The sequence below is a fragment of the Branchiostoma lanceolatum genome, chromosome 4 (genome assembly GCF_035083965.1).
Source record: "Branchiostoma lanceolatum isolate klBraLanc5 chromosome 4, klBraLanc5.hap2, whole genome shotgun sequence".
Lineage (NCBI taxonomy): Eukaryota > Metazoa > Chordata > Leptocardii > Amphioxiformes > Branchiostomatidae > Branchiostoma > Branchiostoma lanceolatum.
Window position 1 is genome coordinate 29,517,775 of NC_089725.1, and position 24,048 is coordinate 29,541,822.

At 41.2% G+C, this 24,048-nt stretch overlaps 3 protein-coding genes across 4 annotated transcripts in view; 1 reads left to right on the forward strand and 2 right to left on the reverse strand.

The window, feature by feature from the left end:
* Positions 1-2: 2 nt before the first annotated feature.
* On the reverse strand, positions 3-5,522 carry LOC136433938 (ras-related protein Rab-32B-like). Its single transcript, XM_066426547.1, has 9 exons — positions 5,373-5,522; position 4,762; positions 4,187-4,214; positions 3,662-3,758; positions 3,436-3,492; positions 2,996-3,056; positions 2,491-2,565; positions 1,941-2,049; positions 3-1,603 (listed from the first exon to the last, which is right to left on the reverse strand). The coding sequence occupies exons 1-9, from the start codon at positions 5,501-5,503 to the stop codon at positions 1,443-1,445; spliced, it is 720 nt and encodes a 239-aa protein (XP_066282644.1). The 5' UTR covers positions 5,504-5,522; the 3' UTR covers positions 3-1,442.
* Positions 5,523-5,532: 10 nt separating this feature from the next.
* On the forward strand, positions 5,533-12,558 carry LOC136433936 (serine hydrolase RBBP9-like). 2 transcript variants are annotated; one of them, XM_066426543.1, is made up of 7 exons: positions 5,533-5,576; positions 6,560-6,912; positions 7,139-7,181; positions 7,735-7,840; positions 8,467-8,552; positions 10,943-11,052; positions 11,434-12,558. In XM_066426543.1, exons 2-7 carry the CDS (start codon positions 6,685-6,687, stop codon positions 11,542-11,544), a joined length of 684 nt encoding a protein of 227 aa, XP_066282640.1. In that variant the 5' UTR covers positions 5,533-5,576; positions 6,560-6,684; the 3' UTR covers positions 11,545-12,558. The 2 variants fall into 2 exon arrangements, with proteins under 2 accessions (XP_066282640.1, XP_066282639.1); XM_066426542.1 differs by lacking the exon at positions 5,533-5,576 and having other exon boundaries at positions 6,368-6,912.
* A 4,426-nt stretch (positions 12,559-16,984) lies between these two features.
* LOC136433941 (sodium/potassium/calcium exchanger 4-like) overlaps positions 16,985-24,048 on the reverse strand; it is a 42,070-nt gene continuing 35,006 nt past the window's right edge. Inside the window, exons 11-19 of the mRNA XM_066426548.1 lie at positions 23,391-23,569; positions 21,747-21,908; positions 21,223-21,374; positions 20,621-20,691; positions 19,536-19,702; positions 18,928-19,042; positions 18,327-18,439; positions 17,756-17,821; positions 16,985-17,364 (exon numbers count right to left, since the gene is read on the reverse strand). Coding sequence (XP_066282645.1) covers positions 17,218-17,364; positions 17,756-17,821; positions 18,327-18,439; positions 18,928-19,042; positions 19,536-19,702; positions 20,621-20,691; positions 21,223-21,374; positions 21,747-21,908; positions 23,391-23,569 — 1,172 coding nt within the window. The 3' untranslated portion in view covers positions 16,985-17,217. The remainder of the gene's footprint in view (positions 17,365-17,755; positions 17,822-18,326; positions 18,440-18,927; positions 19,043-19,535; positions 19,703-20,620; positions 20,692-21,222; positions 21,375-21,746; positions 21,909-23,390; positions 23,570-24,048) is intronic.

Genomic DNA, 24,048 nt, shown 5'->3' on the forward strand with positions numbered 1-24,048 from the left:
TATTTTGTTTGTTGTGACTTTATTCTCAAACAATTACTAATAAATATTGTAAAATTAATTTTTTTACATCTTAGCACACATATACAAATAATTGCTTATCAAAAATTCTTAAAGTTTATTGTAAAAATGATTAGTAGAAAAATAATTTCTTTCTCTACTGCATGATGTTTGTGTATCAAATATTGTCCCAATTCCCCCCCTCTTCCTTGAAATATAGAAACAGGCACCTTTTGGAAAGCTAAACAGGACTACAGTTGTTTCCTACCACTGTTTTGCAAATACATGATTCTAGACCTTTTACTTATCATCCTCTTCCCCTTTGGAAAGAGCCACATGAATAGCATACATCATAACAGCCTTGTAATTGTAAAATATGGCAAATTAGATACGATATATTAATAATGTTTGGTTGGGTCATTGCAAAGGCAACAACCACAGATCATTAGATTCACTATCTGAAAATTACAATATGAAGGTGAGACATCCAGGTAATAAGATATGCCAAAAATAGTTTCTCAAGCAACTGGATAAAATTTTGAAACAGATGTTTCAGACAGCATCCGCTGTCTTGCGTCAGTGACTGATGGTACTACAAGGGATGCTATCTGAACCGTCTGTTTCAAAATTTTATGCAGTTGCTTGAGTAACTATTTTGGGCATAAAGATTACAAGCCTTAGATAACATGCACTCATTTGAACACAGGATATGGAGCAAGAACAATGGCAACAAGTGTCACTTACATGATCGTATAAAGTGCTATGAGGTATTGCATAGACTACCTATCCTCGGTTACATGGTTTGAAATATTGATCTAACATAAGTAAGCCTCTATGCATGAAACAATTCAATACCAGAGGCTAAGGCCATAGTGCAGGCTCCCTTCATCAATATATTACACGTAGTTGTTCACTTGTCATAGAGATATGCAACGAACAATGTGGCAAGGCCTAGTATGGGCTGTCTTGATAAGGTTATCTGAAGTATCTATTAGATGCACAAACAAATATTGACAATTTGATATGTTTTTTATCTTTATTTATTTTTCCAGTCCTTTCATCTTCTTCAGCTACATACAAAAAGGATAAAGAAGTAACATCATTAATTACATTAGTATCATGTTAATATGCTTCCATCAATGACACATCACACTGATGACTGTAGACTAAACAGAGTACAAGAGAGGAGGTCAGCTCCCTCCCTAACACCACCAGACCCCTTTACAATCCAGTTTACGATTATCCCCCAACTTGTATGCCACCCCAGCAAAGGGAGATGGATATTGGAGGGATGGCTGGATATTGGGGTGGTGGGTGAAACAAAACAAAATTACAGCTGGCCCCCAAGGTAAAAGTTTCATTTTGAGAAAATATACTATGGCAGTAGCATTATCCTCACAACTGGCTTGGCACATGCCCAGAGTTTTCTGCATCTCCATCCTTAGCTACGAGCAGCATCCCGAGGGTTTCCTCTCCTCCTGCGGCTGGACCTCCTCCTCATCGTCCTCCAGCGGGTCGTCATCCAGGGAGATGGCCGACTCGTCCCGCTTCTGTCCCTCGCTGCTCAGCTTCAGGATGTGGCTCACCAGGAACTGCATAGCTTCATCTATGATAAAGTACATGGGGTTGATGGAGAAGTTAAGGGTTAAAACGTAAATACTAGCAAATGTTTAAAAAGAGTCTGCTGTTGCTATGCAATGACCCTCTATTCAACATCAGCATTATGTCCTTTTTCTTATCTGTCTGGTTCATGTTTTTTACCTGTCCTGCAAAAAATACCGATACAAGGTACCGGTAACACCCCTATCCATTATGTATTGCTGCATGCAAGTAACAAATAGATGCATCGAGAAACAATCAGAAATACATAAAGCACATCTTCAACTTAGCATGAAGGATGTCTTATGCCTGAAAATGGAAAAAAAATTGCAAGATGTACTTGCCAATATTTTTGTCCAGTTTTGCTGATGTTTCAAACCAGCCAATGAATTTGTGCTGTTTGCAGAACTCTTCCAGTGAGGACTTGTCGAACGTGGAGTCATCGATGTCACACTGGGGGAAGAGGAGCAGCATGTCAGGGATGCAGGGTTTGTTTGTTACAACTTAATTCATTGATTCCTTAAACATCTAAGTCACACTAAAGGAAGAAACCATGGCCTAACTGATATCCTTTACAAAAATATTTCATGTATCATAAACAAATCATGATGATGATAAACAAATAAGTGTTAAGAAGCTACTGTAAACTGCATTTCCAACGAGGTATGGATCAATGACTTCCATGGGAGAAGAACTCCTGATCACTTTCAGACTCAAATTCCAAACCTGTGACAGGACTTTGGTTCAAAGTCTGTGGTCCTGAATTTTATCTCTTTTACCCAAACCTATACAGCCATAGGTTATCTCAGTAAAAGTGATGAATTGAATTCCATGGTCTCTGGATATACCAGTTCTATTAAGAAGATAATCAGTTACATCAAAACTTTGTGTTACCTTGTTGGCTAGTAGTATGACAGGGATGGGCTGTTGGTCTGCTAACATCACCTTTTCATTCACGTCATTGTACCACTGGGAGGGAACAGGGCAAAATTTGCAGACATAAGCAATGGTCTAGACCAGCACAATGGCCTAGCGAGTAGAATGTTTGCCTTGCATTCGGTAGGTCATGAGTTCAATCCCCGGCCGAGTCATACAAAAGACTTTAAAAATGGTACATACTGCTTTCTCTGCTTAGCACTCAGCATTTAGGAAAGAGTATAGGAGTTGAACACACGCACCACTGCCAGTCGACTAGCCCCCTACTGTTTTGATTGCACAAAGTTGTATGGCTCTAGGGCTTGGAACGGAGATAGGCACCGCCATAGGCATCACGTATGGCGCAGGAGGACTTTGTGCATTCATGTGTGAGTTCTAATCTACACCAACAATATTTTTATTATTTTCATTACATATGGTACAAAATTGAAAAAAATTGTATGAGGAACATGCCGAGGCTTACCTTCAGAACTGACTCAAATGTTGTTGGTCTTGACAAGTCGAACACAATGATTGCTGCTATGCTGAAAACACAATAAAAATAGTAATGAGACATCAGAGGTGCAAAACGTCTGTTAGGCCACACCAATTTGATTTGTTAGTTCTCAGATTTCAAAAGATAATGCTGAAAAGGAATGTCAACATGAAAAACAAAGTCAGAGGTTTAAGTCTGTACCTCAGTACACAAAGTTTTTGGGACTGATCATGAATAACAGTTATAGATTCGAGTTTCCCTCTAACCCTCTTTAACAAGATCTTGTCCTCTTACTTGAATTTTTGTTATGAGATGTCCGAGAACCAAGGAAATGAATTTGTGTGGCCTTAAGGACAGCTGAGTAAGATTATTGTGGATGAAATAAGAAAACCTGTTTTTAAATGTCAGCAACAGAATATGAAACTTACGCATATTTGTAATAAACTCTCGTCATGTGGCCGAATCTTTCATGCCCTGCAATGTCCCTGTAGTGAATAGAAGATAACAAGTTCCATAATATGTACAAGTAAATAATGGCAGATAGATAGACTTATGCAGTTGTTAAGCTTGTCCTTTGAGTGCAAAATTAACGTTTCTTACAAAGGTAAAGGTTCAAAAGATGAGAGGTAGCCAAAAGTAAGAAAACGTTCTCACCACAACTGCAGGTTTATTTTGGTTTGTTCGTCCCAGTCTAATGACTTCAGGGCAAAGTCCACTCCTATCGTCAGTTTGTAGTTTGGTGAAAAATAACCTGGTGAAGAAAACATTCAGGTGACAGGATTATTGCAAAGCTTCTTATTTGATAAAATGTACAAAATTCTCCTGAGGTTCAAACTGGTCTATGTGAATGCAGTTAAATATATATTTTTTTTTTTTGGTATACTGTGTTTTTCTCATGATGAACGCATGTACACAGTCTATGTTTTCAAGGCAACTGGAATAGCTTGCTAAAGGCTAGCTACATTTAAAGGTGGATCGAAATGATAGTCAACTCAACTGTTACCTGAATAAGAATCACACGAATGTATAAATACAAATGTAGATACAATTAAATGAAGTACACATGACATTAAGGTTCATGAATTGAAGCTTATATATTTTGAAGCAAATCTTTAAGCTCTTGACTGAATGCCAATGATCCAATATTCCACAATCAAAAGGTGCGCAAGTGCTTCTTACCTTCTGTATATCTTCTGATTATGGATGTCTAGAATGAAAAGTGGTGGCACAAATGGTTAAGATTGAATTTGTCAAAATATGAGTGAAATCATAAAACCAAAAGAAAGCAGGAATGGATCATAGAAATAATGAAAAGTAAGAACTTCCTCCAGATCACAAAGAGGACCCACCTTTCCTGAAAAACAAAAGACAAAGTGTTGTCAGCATCAATCTACAGGCACTGGTCACATGTGCCATCAATTTGTTACAGTGATTGTTTGTCTTTGCAGGGACTTAATTTCACAGTAGAAGGGGAAATGAGGTTTTTGCATAATTTTTTTTAAGTTCACAGTTGAACCAATTCTGTAGTAGTACAACTGTAAATGCATTTAAGTTTGCATGGTTTTCATTTCTCGTTAAGACGAAAGTGGAGTGTTCGCAGTGGTTTTAAGTTCGCGGTAGCACTATAGTCACATAATGCTACAGTATTGGATAAAAACCTTTGCAGTGGCTTTAAGTTTGCGTTGAAATTGTCGCACCGAAAACCGAAAACATTTCTGCATTTACAGTATTCATTCATGGCGTCATGTAGTAACTCTTAATTGCACTGGGTACCATATAAGACTGCCACATTTTCAACAAAAAAAACATGTGCTATCGATGCCTTTTCACGCATACATCGGGGATTACTGATGCTGCATAAGTTAAGATCTCTTGAAATTCACTGTTTGTTTGTTTGTTTGTTTGTTCCTTAATTTGTTTTTTAATGTGGCAGTCTTTAAGACTCAGGTACTAGCGTAATGATTTGATTTGATGCCATACGTTAATGTCATGTAAGCTAGCATTTGTAAGTACGGTCGTTAATGTCATAATTATAAGTTTGTTCTGACTGAACACACATGATGAAATGTGCGCAATGACCAAACAGACGGAACTGGGTCAATCTTGTCACGTGCATTTTATCCAGCCAGCTTCTCACCTACATAATTACTCCTGCAACACCTTACAACTTCTAGACAACGTCTACCGATATCCCGACTCACAGCTACACAAGACAAGCGAGCATTTGAACTGGCGATCGAAGATTCCGACAATGCAAACATCGAACATATCTAGACCCGGAAGTAAAAGTCGCCCTCCCCACATCGCTATTAAAAACAGAGTCGCCTAGCGTCTGCTTGTACATAAATGGTTGCTTCTTGTCTACTTACCCACACCGAACTCGCCGATGACCAGGACCTTGTAGAGCATCTCCTGGACGGCGCCAGGTGTGTTGTTTCTGCTGTCCGACGTAGGTGGGTCGAAAGTGTTCCCCGACATCTTCACCGACTCGGTCATATGACTGCTTATCAGCTGATCGAGGTCAGAGGTCGCCGCGAGATCAACAAGCACCTGAGAGAGATCCGGGAAGGTTTGTTAGACTCTACCTGTTTGTGGTGGTGTTTTCTGAGGCTTTTAGTTACTCTATTTTTAAAAAGTGAACGTAGAAGAAAAGCTAAGAATTGTAAGTCGTTCTTCTGCTTCTGTATTTCGCTCATACTCAATATTGCTTGTGATATGATGAAAATTGACATGTTGTAAATCATTGAATACAGCTGAAATGCTGAAATGCAGCAATTATTGCTTTGCCCAACGTTATATACTTTTTCATGAAGCTGTTGCTTGTTATAATTTCTGTGTAGAAATCCAGAAAAATATAGAGATTCCGCTTAAATGTCTCTGGACTTGAATGTTATACATAAAACTAATTTCTCCTTGGATAGACTTATTAGACTAAGTCACTAGAGCCTTTATGTATACCTTTGACTTTCCTTTCTGCCTCCACATGTTACATGTGTCTGTAGTTCCTGCGCATTCTATAAGCTTCCTCACAGTTCCAGACGTTTGTGGATAATGTCAGAGGTCAAGGCCCCTTGGACATTAACATGATCCGCATAGTTCCAGCAAAGTGCACATCTAGATGATGATGATGATGATGATGATGATGATGATGATGAATGGTTCATTTAAAAATAAATCCCTCGCAGCCTGTTAGGCTGAATTGCGGATTTGACAATGCTTGAAATTCATTTCTTAAGTAAAACATTATTACATAAAATACTGTAATAAACAGATGTTTGGCTATACATTGGCAAAATCCAAAATATACTATCACAAAATGAACATACTTTAAAAGCCTTCTTAGTATATGAGAAATCAGAACTCATCATGAACATCAAGGATGGACAGCTGTAGATAAAGAACTGTTTAAAAATTTAAGTTAGAGGCCTTTCATTTTTGACCTGGGCACATGAGCATTTGGAACTGTGACGTATTCACTACTGTCTGGTATTCACTCATTTCAACTGTGGGTTCTTTCTCTTGTGCTTACTGGATGGTCATACTTCTATGAAGAGAGAAACATCACCTGCAATGTGGTAAGATGAATGACAACAAGTAGATACTGATAGAGATTTGCAAAAAAACAAGTCTTAGAACATCATACTGCTCAAATATGCCAAAGAAAACTTCCATGAGACATGGATGTACCAGGGAGTGTCCACAAGGTCCTTGAAGACAGCCTCTTCTATGTCATCTGTGTCCTTCTTGCCCTGCAAATAGTTTCCACCCTCCTGAGGATCGACAGTTACCGTACAGGTGGAGCGATGAGCTCGCGGGCGGAAAAGGCGGTTATTGTGCCTGGGAATGGCGCAGGCGACGTGTACAACAGTAACTGGTACGACTGGGTCAAGAGCAACCTGGATGACGTACGTATGACAGACTTATGCTCTGCTTGTTTGTTTGTTTGTTTGTTTGTTTGTTTGCATAACTGGTAAACCGCCTTTTGGCATGACTCACCTGTTCTGTACATTAGTATAGTCTACTATAAAACTAGATTGATTCACTCACAGGTCTTATTGATAAGTGCAGTGGGTTCTTTAACGGGCTTGAACAATAGCTGCAACTTTATGTAACTTTCATTTCTTATTTCAGGTTCCAAATTTCAAGTGTACACTGAAAAACATGCCAGATCCAGGTATGGACACTCTATCTATGATTGGCACCTTAGTCTACCTAGTTGCTTGTGTAAGGTATTAACTTAAACACTCTTTCAGTTTGTGAACAGAGTAAGAAAAACATATGCAAACAGACTAACCTGGTATGGTGTCCCTCCTTGGTGCTAGTTGGCCATCTCTCACTTGGTATGCTGCCCTTGCTCAATGCTGATTGGTCATCTCTCACTAAAACCCATGTTATGATGTCCCTCCTTAGTGCTGATTGGCCATCTTTCACTTAAACTCTTGGAATAGTGTCCCTCCTTAGTGCTGATTGGCTCCTTAGTGCTGATTGGCTATCATTCACCTAAATCCTCGGTATCAAATTCCCAGTACATTCCTTTGGAATGGTGATGAATGAATTCTAGGGCAGTCCCTAAGCACGTCCTTTCAAACTGTAATTAACAGGCAGGTAAATCCCAAGAGAAGACCATGCTGCCTTCATAAGAATTGCTCTCATCAAGCGCTGCATACTTGATGTGCAGTCTGTTTGAATGCTTATTTCTAATGATCACCGTTGTTGTCTCTTCACAGTTGTGGCCCGAGAAAACATCTGGATCCCCTTCATGCATGATGAGCTGCAGTGTGATGAGAGAACCATCATCATTGGTCACAGCTCCGGGGCTGAGGCGGCTATGAGGTGAGTACTGTACATCTTGAAGTGTTTGCATGGTTTTGTTTTGGTGGTTTTTGCAGTGCCAACTCATGACACTGCAAATATGCATTTCCATTGTATCACTACTGCACTCCAGAATTATTTCCACTGCAAACTTCAAACACTGCAAAAACCTCTCCATCCTCTCCTACTACAGTCCCGATAAAAATGACTGAATTTTTTAGTATTATATCCTCTGAAAGTGGGTTCATCCCTTGAGGTCAGTGAGTTGTGTTAGAGAAGTTAGCTGGCCTTTGGGGCTTAAGCTGTTTTGGACTTGCACAGTTAGGCAAAAGCAGATGGCAGACCAACTTTTCAAAGTAAGTAGTTAGTCATGTAGGCGTGCAAGGGAGAGAACTACAACTGTAAGAAGCTCCACTTGATAGCCTGAAAAGGAGAAATTCACCTATGACTGAAGTCAACGGAAAGTGCAAACAGCATGACAAGTTGCACATCTGCGTAAGAATACTTCTGTATCTTTGTAGCCAGTATGATTGTCCCTTGGTATAACACACTGGCTTTGCACTCACACAATTGAAGGCACGCTGCACTTTGGCATCTGGCTGTGTTACAGAGATTACCTGTCACATTTATAACAATTCCTTTTGCAGATATGCTGAACAGTACCGGGTGTTTGGTATTATGTTGGTGTCTGCTTGTGTCACAGACTTGGGGGACGAACATGAAAGAGCAAGTGGTAAGTGTAGGATTAATGGCACTTTTCTTCTCTATGCATTCAGGATATCAAATCAGCTCATGTTCCTTACTACAGTGTCCACAAAGTCATCTAAACCTCAAGTATAGCACTGTCCTTCATGCTGAACCAACAGTTAGTGTCCCACTGTCTGCAAAAAGGTAACCCTAACCCTATAACTCATCTAAAAGACTGTATGGCACTGTCCAAAGTGCTGTACCGTCCACCATATCACAACAGTTAGTGTTCCTTCTTCCACTGCCTACAAAATGCTAACCTTAACCCTGACTCTATAACTCATCTTGAAGACTGTATGGTACTGTCCTTGTTGCTGAACCATCCACCATATCACAACAGTTATTTTTCCCTGTCCCACTGTCTACAAAATGCTTACCCTAACGCTATAACTCATCTTGAAGGCTGTATGGTACTGTCCTTGGTGCTGAACCTTTCACCATATCACAACAGTTATTTTTCCCTGCCCCACTGTCTACAAAAAGCTAACCCTGACTCTATAACTCATCTTGAAGACTGTATGGTACTTTCCTTGGTGCTGAACCGTCCACCATATCACAACAGTTCCTTCTCCCACTACCTACAGAAAGCTAACCCTAACGCTAACCCTATAACTCATCTTGAAGACTGTATGGCACTATCCAAAGTGCTGAACTGTCCACCATATCATAACAGTTAGTGTTCCTTCTCCCACTGCCTACAAAATGCTAACCCTGACTCTATAACTCATCTGGAAGACTGTATGGCACTGTCCTTGGTGCTGAACCATCCACCATATCACAACAGTTAGTGTTTTTTGTCCCACTGCCTACAAAAAACTAACCCTGACCCTGACTCTATAACTCATCCTGAAGACTGTATGGTACTGCCCTTGGTTCTGAACCGTCTACCATATCACAAAACTTAGTGTTTCTTGTCTCACTGCCTACAAAAAGCTAACCCTAACGCTAAACCTAAAACTTATCCTGAAGACTGTATGGTACTGTCCAAAGTGCTGAACCATCCACCATATCATAACAGTTGGTGTTCCTTCTCCCACTGCCTATAAAATGCTAACCCTAACGCTAACCCTATAACTCATCTTGAAGACTGTATGGTACTGCCCTTGGTACTGAATCAACCATCAGAACAACAGCTGTTAAACATTATACAAATTCATATGAATCAATACGATATCGATCAGGCACTCAAACAAAAGCTGGCTATTCATCATGCTGCTTGTGGTCTATTTTCAAATCTTAACAAGCACTTTACAAAAGAAATTATGTGATCTTTTCAGTCAAAACAAAAGTTCTCTAGAAGTCCCTACAGTAGATGTGCCAACAGACCAAAGATTTTGCCAAACCCCTGTAACACAATCAACAAGCTTTGATCATACTTGTTGCTTGCCAGAAAGTGGCCAAATTTAAAGATAGCCAGAGAATCAAGCATATTTTTCATCAGCCAGCCTCTTAAGGTCGCTTGATGATCAAGAGAATACCTGGCATATTACTGACAGAAATGTCATCTTAAGCTTGCAGACTTGTCGGCCGATCGATTTTGCTGCTATGTGACGGGCTTTAGCAGCGTCCACGAACCTGACCAGCTCGTACAGCCTCCATGGAAACTCCCTCCTGATTATGAGGCAATTACTTATATGTCGGGATGCCCTTGACATGAAGTGGCGTTTAGATCAGGAGTGACCTTGTGTAATGTAGCCCACCTGAAATTGTTCGTTTATTCAGATCCTTGTAGTGCCAAGTGCCACATACGGCAGCAAGTTTCCTTGCTGTTTCAGTAGCAGAGTATATTTTTACAAGGAGGGTTTGCTCGCCCTTCCCCCATGTGTAATTGAACGGTAATCAAACAGATCCTCAATTTTAGTGATTGCCTGGCAATTCTAAAATTCGGCGACCTTGTTATTTTGCCGAAGGTCGTTGACAGTGTCATGCAGGCGTCATCTGAATCTAACGTAACATCTATATGATACTGGTGACTGATGGCTTTACCAGTAACCATGGTGACAGCTGTCTGGTCCAGGTCATTGACCTTATTTGTTTGGAACAGAAGAAGAGGATGAAAAAACGGAGCAAAAACAGTATTTTTGTCCTTCTGTGAAGGTAAAGATAATAAATTCACAAACGAACAAACAAACAAACAAGCTCACCAGACTTTTTGATTGAATCTCTCAGTCTTCTTCAGCCATCTAGCCGAATCGCTGTAGACACGTAATCTTTTCGCACGTGTGATGTCAGCAGTGGGTCAAAGTTCCTTAGAAGTCGGTATGGCGAGTCAGCTCTTTGAGTTGGAGAACACTTTATTTTTTCATAATGTAACAATAATTTACCAACTGAGATGAACTTGCATGCTTAACAAATGGTGTTGTGAACCGTCCGCAGGTTATTACAGCCGACCTTGGGAGTGGGACAAGGTCAAGGCCAACACCAGGTGGGTGGTGCAATTCGGCTCGAAAGACGATCCATTCATCCCGTGGGAGGAGCAGCAAAAGGTGTTTATCTTCATTGTCTTTTTAATGATAAGTTGTTAGACTGAAACTTAGCTAAGATAGCCCGACTGGCAATTTTGAAATGAATACTAAGGCCACCCTGGTTTATTCCATTTGGTTGTCAAATGTTGTGTAGTAAATATTCAACATCTAGTTAGTAATTCCACCAGGGTATATGATATTTCACCATCCTGAAAAGATTTGTCCAAGCAGATCTCCAACCCAACGTCCCCCAGTATAATGCACTCCTGTATATCTAAACTGTGCATACCTGGGGGTGCTGCACTACAAATCTCTCAAACCCACTGTTTTTCAAAGTGGTGGATTTATGTAACCCGATGGATGTATGTTGATGGAGGTGACACTAAGAATGTTTGGTTTCAGGTGGCGCAGGGGCTGAGCACGGAGCTGCACAAGTTCACCAACAGGGGGCACTTCATGTCGTACGACTTCCCCGAACTCGTCGAGTTGGTCAAGACACACGTCGATCAATAATCAATAGCTGTTCTGTAGATCCAAATGGATCAATAATCTATCATAGGTAAATGTACAGAGGCTGCAAACACAGGTAAGATAAAAGGAAAAGAACACTCGAACTTGTCAGAGTTCAGGTTAAACAACTAATAGTGAAAAAAAGAATACAAGTGAAATAATCGGCATGCTTCTGAATGACATAGAGCTTCCATTCAATTCTATGATAAATGGGATAGAATCCATCTCTCCAGGCTAATGCTTGTAGCTTAAAGTACCAGATTCTAACAGACAAAAATGTAATCAAACATTCCCTCTCAGTGTGTGGTATATTTGACACAGTCATACGGAGACATTGATTTTGGCTTCATTTGTATGTTATTTCCAAGACTTCCAAGTTCTTAAGTTTTAAGAATATCACTACAACTCTCATGCCGGTGGAAGACTTTGGTTTTAGAAGATGTATTTCTCCACATGAACATTGTCATTAATGACATATTACACAGGAACACCAGTCTTCCAAGTGCTTTTGCCATGAAATATGAATTACTACTTTTATCCTGTGCAATAGTGTGGGAGTGAGTACAGACATTTTCACCGACCTAGGAATTTTGGATAAACTGGGGGACAAATAGCACATTACCATGACGGCGTTCACGCATGTCTGTGTATGTTGTGATTGGTTTTGATTTGGCTTGCCCACTACATTGCCCAGAGTTGTCCATTTTTCCCAGTATGTGAAGGTATCTATTGTATATCATTGGTTACATTGACTGTATGCCACTGTACTGTTGTTCTACAGTCTTAATCTCCAAGCAGATGTAGACAGGCAGAATCGTAGCGTTTCTCAAGCTCCTTGTCCTGTGCTTGAGGAACCGAGAGTTTGAGAAACATTATGATTTTGCCTTTCTTAATCTGCTTGAAGATTACTTCATACTAACTTGAACTTGTGTCAAATGTACAATTTAATAAACAAAAACTGTCACGTTAAATAAGTCTATAAACCCTTGAATAAAGTTACAGATACTGTGAATTCTACACGAGGTACTGTGGTGATTTCAAAAAAGAAAGAGAGAATTACAAGGAATATTTAGGAAGACCATAGTTTATTTTCACCATTTGCAACATGTACAGAACCTTCATATACTATACATGTACAGATGTCAAGACAATATCAAGTAATAATGTTGCCATGATGCTATGTGGCAGTTCTACACAGACTAGGCAGTGGTACCTTGCAGACATTTATAGATAATTTCTTAAGGGCTGTTGTATTTGTCTCTATGATTTCCCCATATTCAGTGCACTCAAAAATAAGTATTGTGTTTTTGACATTTCCTATAGGCACTCGGTACGTGTACAATTACTTTACAGATAAAGCTTTTTCATACCTGCATTTGGCATCTGTTTGGACAAGCAGCAGTCTGCTCTGCTTCCTACTTTTCCTTCTTACGTGAAAATAGTCTAGAAGGGACCCAGCACGAGACAGAATCAATTGTTGTTTCTTTGCTTCTGCAAAGTCAGGTTAAATGTTGCATTTGGCAAATGTTATAAGTTATCTCTCAAAGCTCTGTGTGCAGTAGTGGATCAGTGGACTTTCAAACAGTAGGAAACACCATATATACCCCGCTTGAACTATGGACACGTTTACAATGCCTCCTACATATCAGCTTTAAGCACATGGACTAGACTGGTGTACATATCGATGATAGTCTCTACCACCTGCAGGGAAAATAGTAGAAATTGGCCAAATAAGTTGAATGGTTTGTGGAGTGAGCTGGTCATAGAGTTACCATTTCAAACCAATGGAAACATTTGTGCCCAATAACTGGCCAAGTCTTCTGATAATACAATTCCTCCTATTTTTGCCAATTTCTACCATCTTTTGCAAAGGTCTGGTTGACACTATATCGGTGGTACAGTAATTGGGAACGTTTCTCCCATGATATTTACAGTTGCAGCTTGTCTATGGATGTTAAGGTTGTTAGAAAATGTTTACAATAGTTGACATGGATTCAGTTCCAAATGACAGTCAAAGCTCCTCGAAATGAGTTCTCAGTGATTATAACTTGTGTAAGCTACAGCATCGTGCTTGAACGTGAACTTCACCGTTAACGTACACATCTGCAAAGCTAAACCTTGACACTTGATATTTATGTGTATTGAAATATATCATGTCGACAAATACCAAGACTCTGTAGATATATCCAAAGGCTCTCACAGAACAACACAGTATTGTAGAGGAAGCACAACACTCATTGTACGTAATAGGAATAATGTTCTCTTCTTGAGCATTCGAGACAAGCTGGTTACAAATGAATAGGTGAACTAAAGTCATGACATTTCGTCGACTATGCAGTGACTGTGTGCTGTAGGATGTGGCTGTAAAAAGTACAGACCACATCCACTGGTCTCCTCACTCACTTATGCATCCTGTGCAAAAAATTCGTAAAGAAGGCCTTCTCTAAGTTCTGTGGTAGTGCATTTACTTCCAGCATGTTTCTTGTCAACTTGAGCTGAACCTAAAAGGTCTGTTTTTACCATGTAGTAATTGTTTTGCCAAATCCACGATCAAGCCTGTGAAAACATGTCGGTGTCCTACTTCTTCAATGGTTCATCACTATCCTATGTACATTATTGGTTCTCCGTCAAAAACTCACTACACGAGCTGCAATCTTGTGTTCTTCGCATCAACAGATTTTGGAAATTACCAGATCATCATTGAGATCCCGTTTACTGAAGACCTATTGCACAGTCTGTGTTCATAAATATGCTCTATTACTATATACTTTCTCAATAGACGGTGCTCTCTGCACTAGGAATAAACTCTGTGCTATCTCCTATCAAAAATATGCAGCAGTTTCGGATGCAACTATGTAACTTTATACACGTGTCAAAATTCTACTGCGACAGACTTTACACAAGTACCCGTCATCTTGCCACATTATTCGATACTTTATGCCGTATACTGTACAACAGGCAACATCTATAAATTTGTAGATATTAGGAGTGATAATTTTAAACGAACAGACTCAGGGATTTTTTTTATTGGCACCCACATCGAAGATTACATTTTCAGCAGCACAACTTTTTGATGTTTGAAATATGTTCCGAACCTTCTTTCTTCAGCATCGATCAGGAAAACGATGTGTGTGTGTGTGTGTGTGTGTGTCTGGAGCACCATTTACTTTGTAAACCTCAGGCGGTTTGCCTCATCAAGCCCAAGTATGAATCTGCACATCTTAATCATTGCTTCGAAATCGAATGGTATAAAATGTGAAGCGTTAAATACATTATCATCCTCTTCATGTGAGCATAGAATTCGGTGACATCATCAAGCTCACGGTGATCGTTCAGCGCTCCCGATGCTATGTTTTGAAGGTGATGAACACGAGACCGACATTAAACGTTGTGTTACTGGAAATCTAGTCTTCCATGTATGACATAACAAACACGGTACAATCCCTGACCTGTACCTTTCACATGAACATGTCAATGTCACGTCTATATCTGTACAATAGTCAATACAATACAATACTATACAAAACCGGACCGTTACTTTTACCAGTCTGAAGGTCCAGCAGCTTTAGAGGCAATGCCAGGAAGTGCACATGGAACTTGATCAAGTGCCAGGAATTGTATTGCAAAAGTGTCTGTTTCTGCTAAACTTTAAAAGACTCCATGTGCAGTTAGAATAGTAGAAACTGGCCAAATAGTTTGGATAATTTGTTAGTAGAGTTATCAGACTGGTAAAGGAAACAGTACCGGAACTATCGATTGGTAGTGCTACCGTGTGTTCGATCTGAGGTAAGTCTTTTCCGGACTTTTTCGGACCGGTTTCCAAGTAAACTCAGAGGCATTCTGTATTTCTTATACATCAGCCGAATTGAATGTTTGCCTTCAGTTCCCGCGTCTCAATGACAAAAAAAGATTAGCCACCACAGAAAACATATGGAGTGGCAGTACTAGAGACACATGATTCGAGTGAACATGGGAACTGCACAAACTTCATCTACTCTCTTATGCAGGACATTGATGGCAGGACAAGTTTCCCTCTATGTTAAATGATATTACGCTAACGGATATTTCTTTGTAACAAAAGTTTCAGAATATTGTTGCTCAAGACATCAATCTTTCGACATCCCTCGTATTTTAGAATAGATCAAACCAGTCTGCAGTTAAAATGGCGGTCACATGTAGTTGTTGTAATAATGAAAGCTATCAAGCTTAGCTTTAGCTTTAAAGCAAATGTTATGGTTGCTTCACTGGGTTCCCACATCTCTCAGATACATAGAAGTCGTATTTACCATCTTTTGTAGTGACGATTACATCACGGCGGCCATGTAGACAATGCCGTATCTGAAGTCAACCTTGTTATGAAGGTTCTCGCATGGAAATTATCTTTCACTGTTGTAGTTTCTGTCGAAGTTTCACACCACGAGGTTACGTATTGGTTTAATAACCCCAAACTAGTACTTTTGACTATCAAATTCCGTGGTCCACGGCACATCTCTGCTGACAGAACATTTACAGCAGACATATCTCTCTTCTCCACCAAGCTTCTTTTATCAAACATTTTAGGTCTGAATTTTGCATACTCGCTAACCTTTATGGAATTTCCACACGTTTTGTTACTTCCTACACGTGTTCGTCCGTGTGGACCTTACATCCTCGGAACTGTGTCTGTTTGCCGGTCAATTTTCCGCTCTGTCAAAATAATGAGTTCCATTTGATCCGACTCGTTAAGCTGTCCGGAGATTTAGGCACGAAAGTCTGACCTCTGCCTCCGTCGCTTCACATTCCCACAGATATTCACATTTTATGTACAATTTATATCTAGTACATACAAATATACTGTTATATTGTAGTTTATATATAATCATTCTCTTTCAATGACTGAAGATGCTGGTTGCCGCGTCTCGATTTGATTTGGTCATGGATGGTGAAATGAGTTAAGGGAACGCACAATTTACAGCAGAGGAGCGGAGGGGATGTTGGTCACGATGGTCTTTTGTTTCTGACATGTACATTTCTGTTGGCCGTGTTTTTGTCCAAGTTCGACGGAGGGACGGGACGATGATTCTGATAGCTAGTCGCGAATGCAGATGACAGTCCGTGGTTATGTGTTTTGCGAACAGAATCGATATAATATGCACTGTACAATTTGCCTATTAACTACGATTACAACTTAGGCTACTTCAGGGCCCGAAAGAGCAGCAAAAACCATTCGGAACAGTGACTAGAGCCACTGTCTGGATGCATGTTCGTAGTTCATAATAGTTTTCCTTCATACGTCCATAACAGTAAGTGGCAGGTCCGTCCGATTAGGAAAATAGTTTTGCGGTAGATCTGTCAGTCGTAAATACCTAATAGACGAAAATGATATCAATGCAGTGTAGCTTTAACGACGTTAAGAGGGGCTAGTTGCAGCAGCAACTACTACAAGTAGAGTGATATTCCAATACATGGTTCCATCTCAATTATATTCAGGACAAAGAGGTGGGTTCACGTACCGAACTTGGAAAATGTTTTGTGATAAACCTGTGATGAATGTTACATCGACGAAGAAAAAACATCATACTGTTGACCCTGCATCAGTGGGTTGTAGCAATAACGACTCTGATAGATTCTAGTTGCAGGTAAGTAGAGGTTGATAGTCCCATGGTTGAATCTTGGTGGAATGTCCATCCCTCCATCTTACTCGGGACAGAGCGGCGGGTTGACGTATATGAACACGTTACACTCGATGCAGACGGCGAAGACGAGGAACACGAGGTAAGTAAACATGGCGGAAATGCCCAGCGGTCTGGTCAGGCGCCACTTGTTGCAGTGGATGCCCAGGATCTGAAATAAACGGAAAAGATACACATGTTTGAAACCAACGTGTGGTCGTGTGTGCGTAACGGCAGGGCGTTTGGCCCAGAACCCAGCGGTTCCGGGTTCGAATCCCCTGACGCCACCGATGATGTGCTCTTGAGAAAGGCACTTTACACGACTTTCCTCACTCCACCCAGGTGTATTGGGTGGGTATATTGTTCTCTGTACGTGGCACTGTTGAAATAAGTTATGAAAAGTTGAGTGCAGTGCCACGTCGTCTATCAAAAAAGAAAACGAAGTTAAAAAAACAGCCAAACGCCATAATGTCTGCAGAATAGATTGACGATGTCATTGTATGTTTGAGATAGATACTACTTGATAGGCGATTGATACATGAGATAAACGGTTCCCTACTTACCATGAGAACTACAGTTCCGAACAGCAGTCCGACGGAGTAGATCATTCCCCGACTATTGATGGCAACCTGAGAGATACAACAAAGAAACACATACAATATGAAGAAAAACAGGGTTCTACTAATGGATATTCTAGTCTTACTTTTCTACGATGACATATATTACTAGTATCATATGATATGATGAAATATGCCATATACAGATTAAACAAGTCTTGCTGTTTCCAAATGGAGAATTTACTGTGGTCTGAGTCTAGACTATGTGACATGAATCACGGCATGATTTATGATAAGACATGATATGATATGATTTGTGATGCTGCACAAGTATATATCTGCCATCACAATCTCTACATCAACTTTTTCAAAATTACTTCTATTTTTTGTAGCATCGATGTGACTATTTCATGGCCATCTGGAAACATATATGGCCTCATAACAAATCGACACAAAGGTGAAAACAAAGTTAAAGTTATTCTCATTTTCCCAACTCCTACATTTTCTCCTCCCTCTGCCTATATATATATACTAAGTATCCCATGAACTAAAGTGCAAACGAAGACATGCTCCTCACCGATCCTCCCCAGGAGACAATGGTGGTCTTGAGGAACCAGGGCAGCCCGAGGCCCAGTAAGATGTCGAACACGTTACTGCCGATGCTGTTGGACACCGCCATGTCTCCCAGTCCTATTGGGGAAACATCCGGGGACAAACGAAGTTAACAACAGAATCATTCATCCTTATAATTTGTATAACCCTTTCCTTGATGTTGTTATGTGAAAAGTGATTTTGTTCTCCTTTCAACTTCTGGTGAAAGTTTGAAGCATTGGTATAATAGGTAACGTTATAATTCCACAACAGTATCTAGGACATTTCATGGTTCAGGGGTACCTTATTCAGTCTTCTACAAACACGGCTTTCCAGAATTACTCATACCCTTTCTTGGTGTTAACATCTAGTTTAGTATATACCGGATATACCTACCCCCCTTGCTTGAGCAGAGACACAGCTGGAGAACTTTAATGAAAACACCACACTTTTCGATAAGAGAACTGGTTCTTCCATGTGTGAGTAGATCAATGTCCGGTCTTACGCAGCTTGTACGTAGCATACAAGTCTGGTGTGTTACGCCTTAAAGCAATTTACTGGCTATGCGAAGAAACAAAGAAACAGACCTTGCCGAGCGACGATGAGGCTGGCCATGGCGTCGGGTACGCTGGTGCCTGCTGCCAGGAGCGTGATGCCCGTGATGGTGTCCGGGATCCCCAGGGTGTAGGCGATAATTGTTGCCTAAAGAAAAAGTATCTTGTTAAAAATGCCCACACTATTTAAGCTCTGAAAGATGCATGTAACATAGCAGGTCCCGATGCTGTGCCCTTGGCAAAGGCATTTAGAACGTAGTGCCGAAATTTGAGAAGGGCCACACCTCGAGCATGTTAAAGAACGATCGATAAAAAAGGGTCCATTCCGGTATGAGTGAATCGAACCAAGCAGTGAGGTGGTTTACCGGTTAGGCGATGCAAATAAGCAAAGCCTTTTTGAAACCGTTGCCTGTTAATTCATGTCTTGCACATGATCGATATTGGAAAGCCGAGCCCTACCCTGTCATCACCTTTATCATATATACCAATCAAAGTTAGTTACCCATCTAATATTTACACCAGGGTTGGAGAGAGCTCGATGAAAGTTGTGCCTTTCTAAAACAATACAACGTGTGACCCTCTGAAACCAGGAATCAAACCTATGACCTCTCGATCCCGTGTTTGCTAGTATTACCACTCACCATGAACACCATGATGTAGGAAAAGATGAAGATCCAGAAGATGGACATCATGAAGGTGACGATGAACCACTTTTCCCAGCGGCGCTTGCGCACATCAGGGCAAGTAATGCACAGAATGAGCGAGCACGGCAACATCACGGCCCACCGGAACTTCCCGGAGAGATCGTCTGCGGAAACAAAGTATTTCCGTGAATAGCTTAATCAGGTTGGTAAGTCACTGAATAAAAAGACCCTTTGTACACAAGCCAACCTTCCCATCCTGTCGTCTGCGGTAACATCATCTTCCGCCTCACACCCTGTAACTCTACAATACTCAAATAACCGCGGACACACAATAGGATAAACAAACCACACAGACCGAGAACAATATCTCCGTTTTCACGTGGGCAAATGTCTAGTCTAGCTCCATATATTTTCTCCAAAGATACGCTTTTTGCTATAGCATCCTTAGACCTAGTTCGGTAGCTGTGCCTTTAGCTCTCTGGGCATGAATACACGAGTGAAGATTGTTGTAATATAATTGGGTCAAAGCACACGCGAGTGAAAAGGAACACAGCCTTTCTTTTCCCTTGGGCGGAAGTCTGGGAGTAGATGGACCGTGACAAATCTCCCAGTCGACCCTTTCATTAAAACCATCCACCCAGTTGAAATAAGTGATTCCCTAATGCCGTGCACTGATTCCCTTCAAACGTTAATGACCTGACTGGAAAACCTTTTAATTTGATGGTCTCAAGACAATCAGATCTGCAGAGAGAACCAATTATGACTGTCCATCACAGTAAATTTCAAAGTTCGGTCACGATTTTAATTTGATGGTCTCAAAACGATCGGATCTGCAGAGAGAACCAATTATGACTGTCCACCACAGTAAATCTCAAAGTTCGGTCACGACTCACGACAAGTAAAAAGAGAAGAAGGCTTGGTTTTTTTTAAGAACCTACCACACTTGTCGATAATCACAGGTATCTTAGGCGTGGACTAGGTGTGCTACATAATGTTATATGTTGATCAGGAACTGTGAATTTCATCTTTAGATACTAGATAGGAGAGAAGATAATGAAAGAATGTCATATAAAGTCGCGTACCTGGGATTTCACATATGCCACCAGGCTCTAACTCATCGCTATGAAGGTCCCCGTCTGCCAAACTCTGGGTCCTGAAAAACAACATCATGGAGGAAATATGTAAATGTATGGCAAAACTATGTAGACTAGGTAAGTGTCAAGGTGTAGAAATGGTTTAGTGAAAATGGTCTATGATCATTGCATATCATACAGTTAACATGTATCAAATTTATAATAAACTAACAGTCAATCCTGTACAAGAGTTCACCTTTAGAAAGAACCGTGAAGCATATAAATGTATGTGACCACTTTTTTTGGTGATTCGTAAGATAATTTCCCCCGTTGTCAGAGACATTGAGAATCCTGTCTATATTGGCCACCTGTCCGCACAGACCAGATTTTGTTTGTTCCCTGAGTGATCTTCGTAAGTAGCCTGGGTACCATTCTCGGTAGTAACGGCTGGCTTCGCTTCCTAACCCGTGGCAACTAGTATCATGCAAAAAGATTGAGCCAGCCGTTACTAGGTAGGATGGTGCCTCGGCGTCTTCGTAAGCAGGTTTGACAGTGTTTTAAAACATTCAGCCCCCCCCCCCCCCGCAAAAAAAAGATCATGGCGAACTCACGCGCTGTCGCTGTCGTGGGTCGTGATGGGGGTCTGCGGGGCGAGGCCGTTCGGGATGCCGCCGGGAGGGTCCAGTCCGTACGTGGTCGTCACCACCACCTCGGGAACGTCTCCGCCGATGGAGGACTTGGTCGACTGCGAGCGGGACACCGCCTGTGACAAGTACAAAATAAAACACTTCGTAAATCGTCGATGAAGGTTTGACTTACTAGCCTGGGTACCAGCCTTTTTAACTTTCGTCCGCTCCCCACGATTGGCCGGTAGCGGATAGACTTACAGGAAGGTCATAAGTGCCGCTGCAATATCAAGGAGAGCCGTAAGGAGGCCCATGGCTAACTTTCATCTTACTCTTTCCAGCACCTATTGACATATCATTACGATCCATTCAAACCCATACCTTCTGAAGTTCCCGACAAAACTATGCGGAAACACAAACTGACAGACAGACAAACAAACAAACAGACACACCAAAAACAAAATCTCCGTTCCTACGGAGGTGGTAATCATTAATATTGACCTACTTACCGAAGAGGTACCGCCGGACATCAACCCGTCCAGAACCTCGAGCGTCTGCTGACTGTCGTGCTGGTTCTGTCCCTGGTACTGAAGAGTCTGCTGCTGCTGCTGCTGCAGCTGTCGCTGGCACTTCTGTTCGCGCAGCTTCTGGACCCTGGCCTGCTCTTGCATCTAGATCGCGTGAAACATAAAGAAATATTCTTTAAATCACATAGCTCTATCTGTATAGCCAGTATGACCGCCATTCGGCATAGCACATCAGCTTCTGTATCTATACAGCTGTATCTTTTGTACAGCTTCTGCACCCTGGCCTGCTCTTGCATCTAGATTGCATGAAACAAAGAAATATTTTTGAATTTAGATAGCTCTATCTGTATAGCCGGTATAACCACCCTTCGGCGTAACACACCGGCCTCTGTACCCTGACCTGCTCTTGCATCTAGAACGCGTGAAACAAATACCAAACAATAAAAATCACATAGCTGTGTACGTATAGCCGCCCTTTGGCATAACACACCAGCTTCTGCATCCGTATCTATATAGCCGGTATAACAGCACTTCGGCGCAACACACCAGCCTCTGTATTTGTATCTGTATAGCCGGTGTAATCCGCCCTCAGCAGAACACATCAACTTCTGTATCTGTATCTGTATAGTCGTTATAACAGGCATACGGTGTAACACACCACTTCGCAGGTACACAGCATGGCGGATACTGGATATGTTACACTGAACGACCTGTCGCACCTAACTTTTGCACATCTAACTCCTGGTATCCAATTTGAAGCTGTCCAGTGAGATAAGACCCAGTGAAAATTGGATAAACTGCGCGGGGAAAGAGGAGGGATTAACATGAAGGAAGCTCGATCGAATTTTGGCACTTGTGATTGGTCTCTCAGACTCTCTGTCGGCACTCGTATCCGAAGCTAATAAGTCTACACTTTCGGGAGATAAGCTTTGTGAACGTATGGCTTTGTTGGTGCAGCGACACTATTAGGCACTGGTAGAGCCAATTGTAACCGTGCAAATGGTACACACGGTAGAATATATATATGATTGTATACTTCAGGAAAGAGATTGTGATCTGGTAGAATTGGCGTTTCTACCGGTGGATGGAGACTCCGATCGGGATTTCTACCTGTAGAGTCGCCGATTGTGCTCGAAGAATCCCCAATATTCATTGTACTGGCAGAGAACCCTGTAGATATGTAGCGCGACCTCTGTAGATATAAAGTACGTCGCCGAGTCTGTCTTATCGCGATCTCAACCCTTAGATATACATGTACATCGAAAGGTCTCACAAGATGGGTTGTCTTGAGGGAAGTCAAGGACTTGCAGAAATGTTTATAGAAGTGACATTTACTAACATTGTTTAGCACATTTGCGTAATAACTTCATACTGATCAATTTAACCGCGCAAAATCGTGCTGTCTGATGATCCCCCTAGTTTCACGAGCCTACAAAAACTCCGGTCACGATTTTCAATGAGTTCTCACATCACAATATATTTTCACACAATGGACGTTGCTATACATTGTGATAATGTTGTTGGCACTAATCATATATTGAAATGACCAAATAAATTGACTTTCAAATCCGATTTTCGGACCCTAATATTGCTTGGGTTTCCTTTCAAGGAAGTCAATGACCTTACCTCAAGGACCAGCACCCTGGCGGCTGCCCTGAGCCGGGTCTCCGGCTTGAAGTGGTGCGTCATCATGACCCTGAAGCCGGCGTCGTGGAAGTTGAGTTTGCGGGGAGACTGCTGGATGATCTCGTCCACCATCAGGGGTTTGTGGGTCGGGGAGGGGGTCTTACTGTCAGAAGCGCTCCCTAGATGGCAAGAAAGAGCCGCATTTAGAAGAAGGCCAGAGCATGTACTGGACAGTTCATGTAAAGCTTTTTTGTACTCGTTATCCGTGACTTCTTTCCGTCCATTTCTACATTGTAGAAAAGTGGCCGGTGTGACCGAACAAGCATTCGAAGGAAAATAAAGGTTTTAACTTGACTTGACAAAAATACAAAAACTAGGAGTCCTGCTGCAGTACTAAGGTCAGCTACCAGGAGGCTCAAAGTTGACCTTGGTCGTCGGATCCACAACACCTAGCCACATACAAAATATCATCGAAATCCATCCGGAGGTTCTTACGTTATTGCGCCGCATACGCACGCACACAAACAAACAGAGTAAAAACTATACCTTCTTTCAACATGGAGGTAATGATAACCATACACAGGCATATGTAATTCTCTTATATGTGGCTACATCTAGATATGAAACATATACCTTTAACAAAGGACGACATGTTTAC

What these genes read in the sequence shown, in the direction of transcription:
- LOC136433936 (XM_066426543.1), top strand. Translation starts at nt 6,685, where the DNA reads ATGGATGTACCAGGGAGTGTCCACAAGGTCCTTGAAGACAGCCTCTTC. An exon ending in TCAAGAGCAACCTGGATGAC is followed by an intron (nt 6,913 to 7,138) that starts GTACGTATGACA and finishes TTCTTATTTCAG; the next exon opens with GTTCCAAATTTCAAGTGTAC. An exon ending in GAAAAACATGCCAGATCCAG is followed by an intron (nt 7,182 to 7,734) that starts GTATGGACACTC and finishes GTCTCTTCACAG; the next exon opens with TTGTGGCCCGAGAAAACATC.
- LOC136433938 (XM_066426547.1), bottom strand. Translation starts at nt 5,503, where the DNA reads ATGACCGAGTCGGTGAAGATGTCGGGGAACACTTTCGACCCACCTACG. An exon ending in AAAATAAACCTGCAGTTGTG is followed by an intron (nt 3,493 to 3,661) that starts GTGAGAACGTTT and finishes TATTCACTACAG; the next exon opens with GGACATTGCAGGGCATGAAA. An exon ending in AGAGTTTATTACAAATATGC is followed by an intron (nt 3,057 to 3,435) that starts GTAAGTTTCATA and finishes TTGTGTTTTCAG; the next exon opens with CATAGCAGCAATCATTGTGT.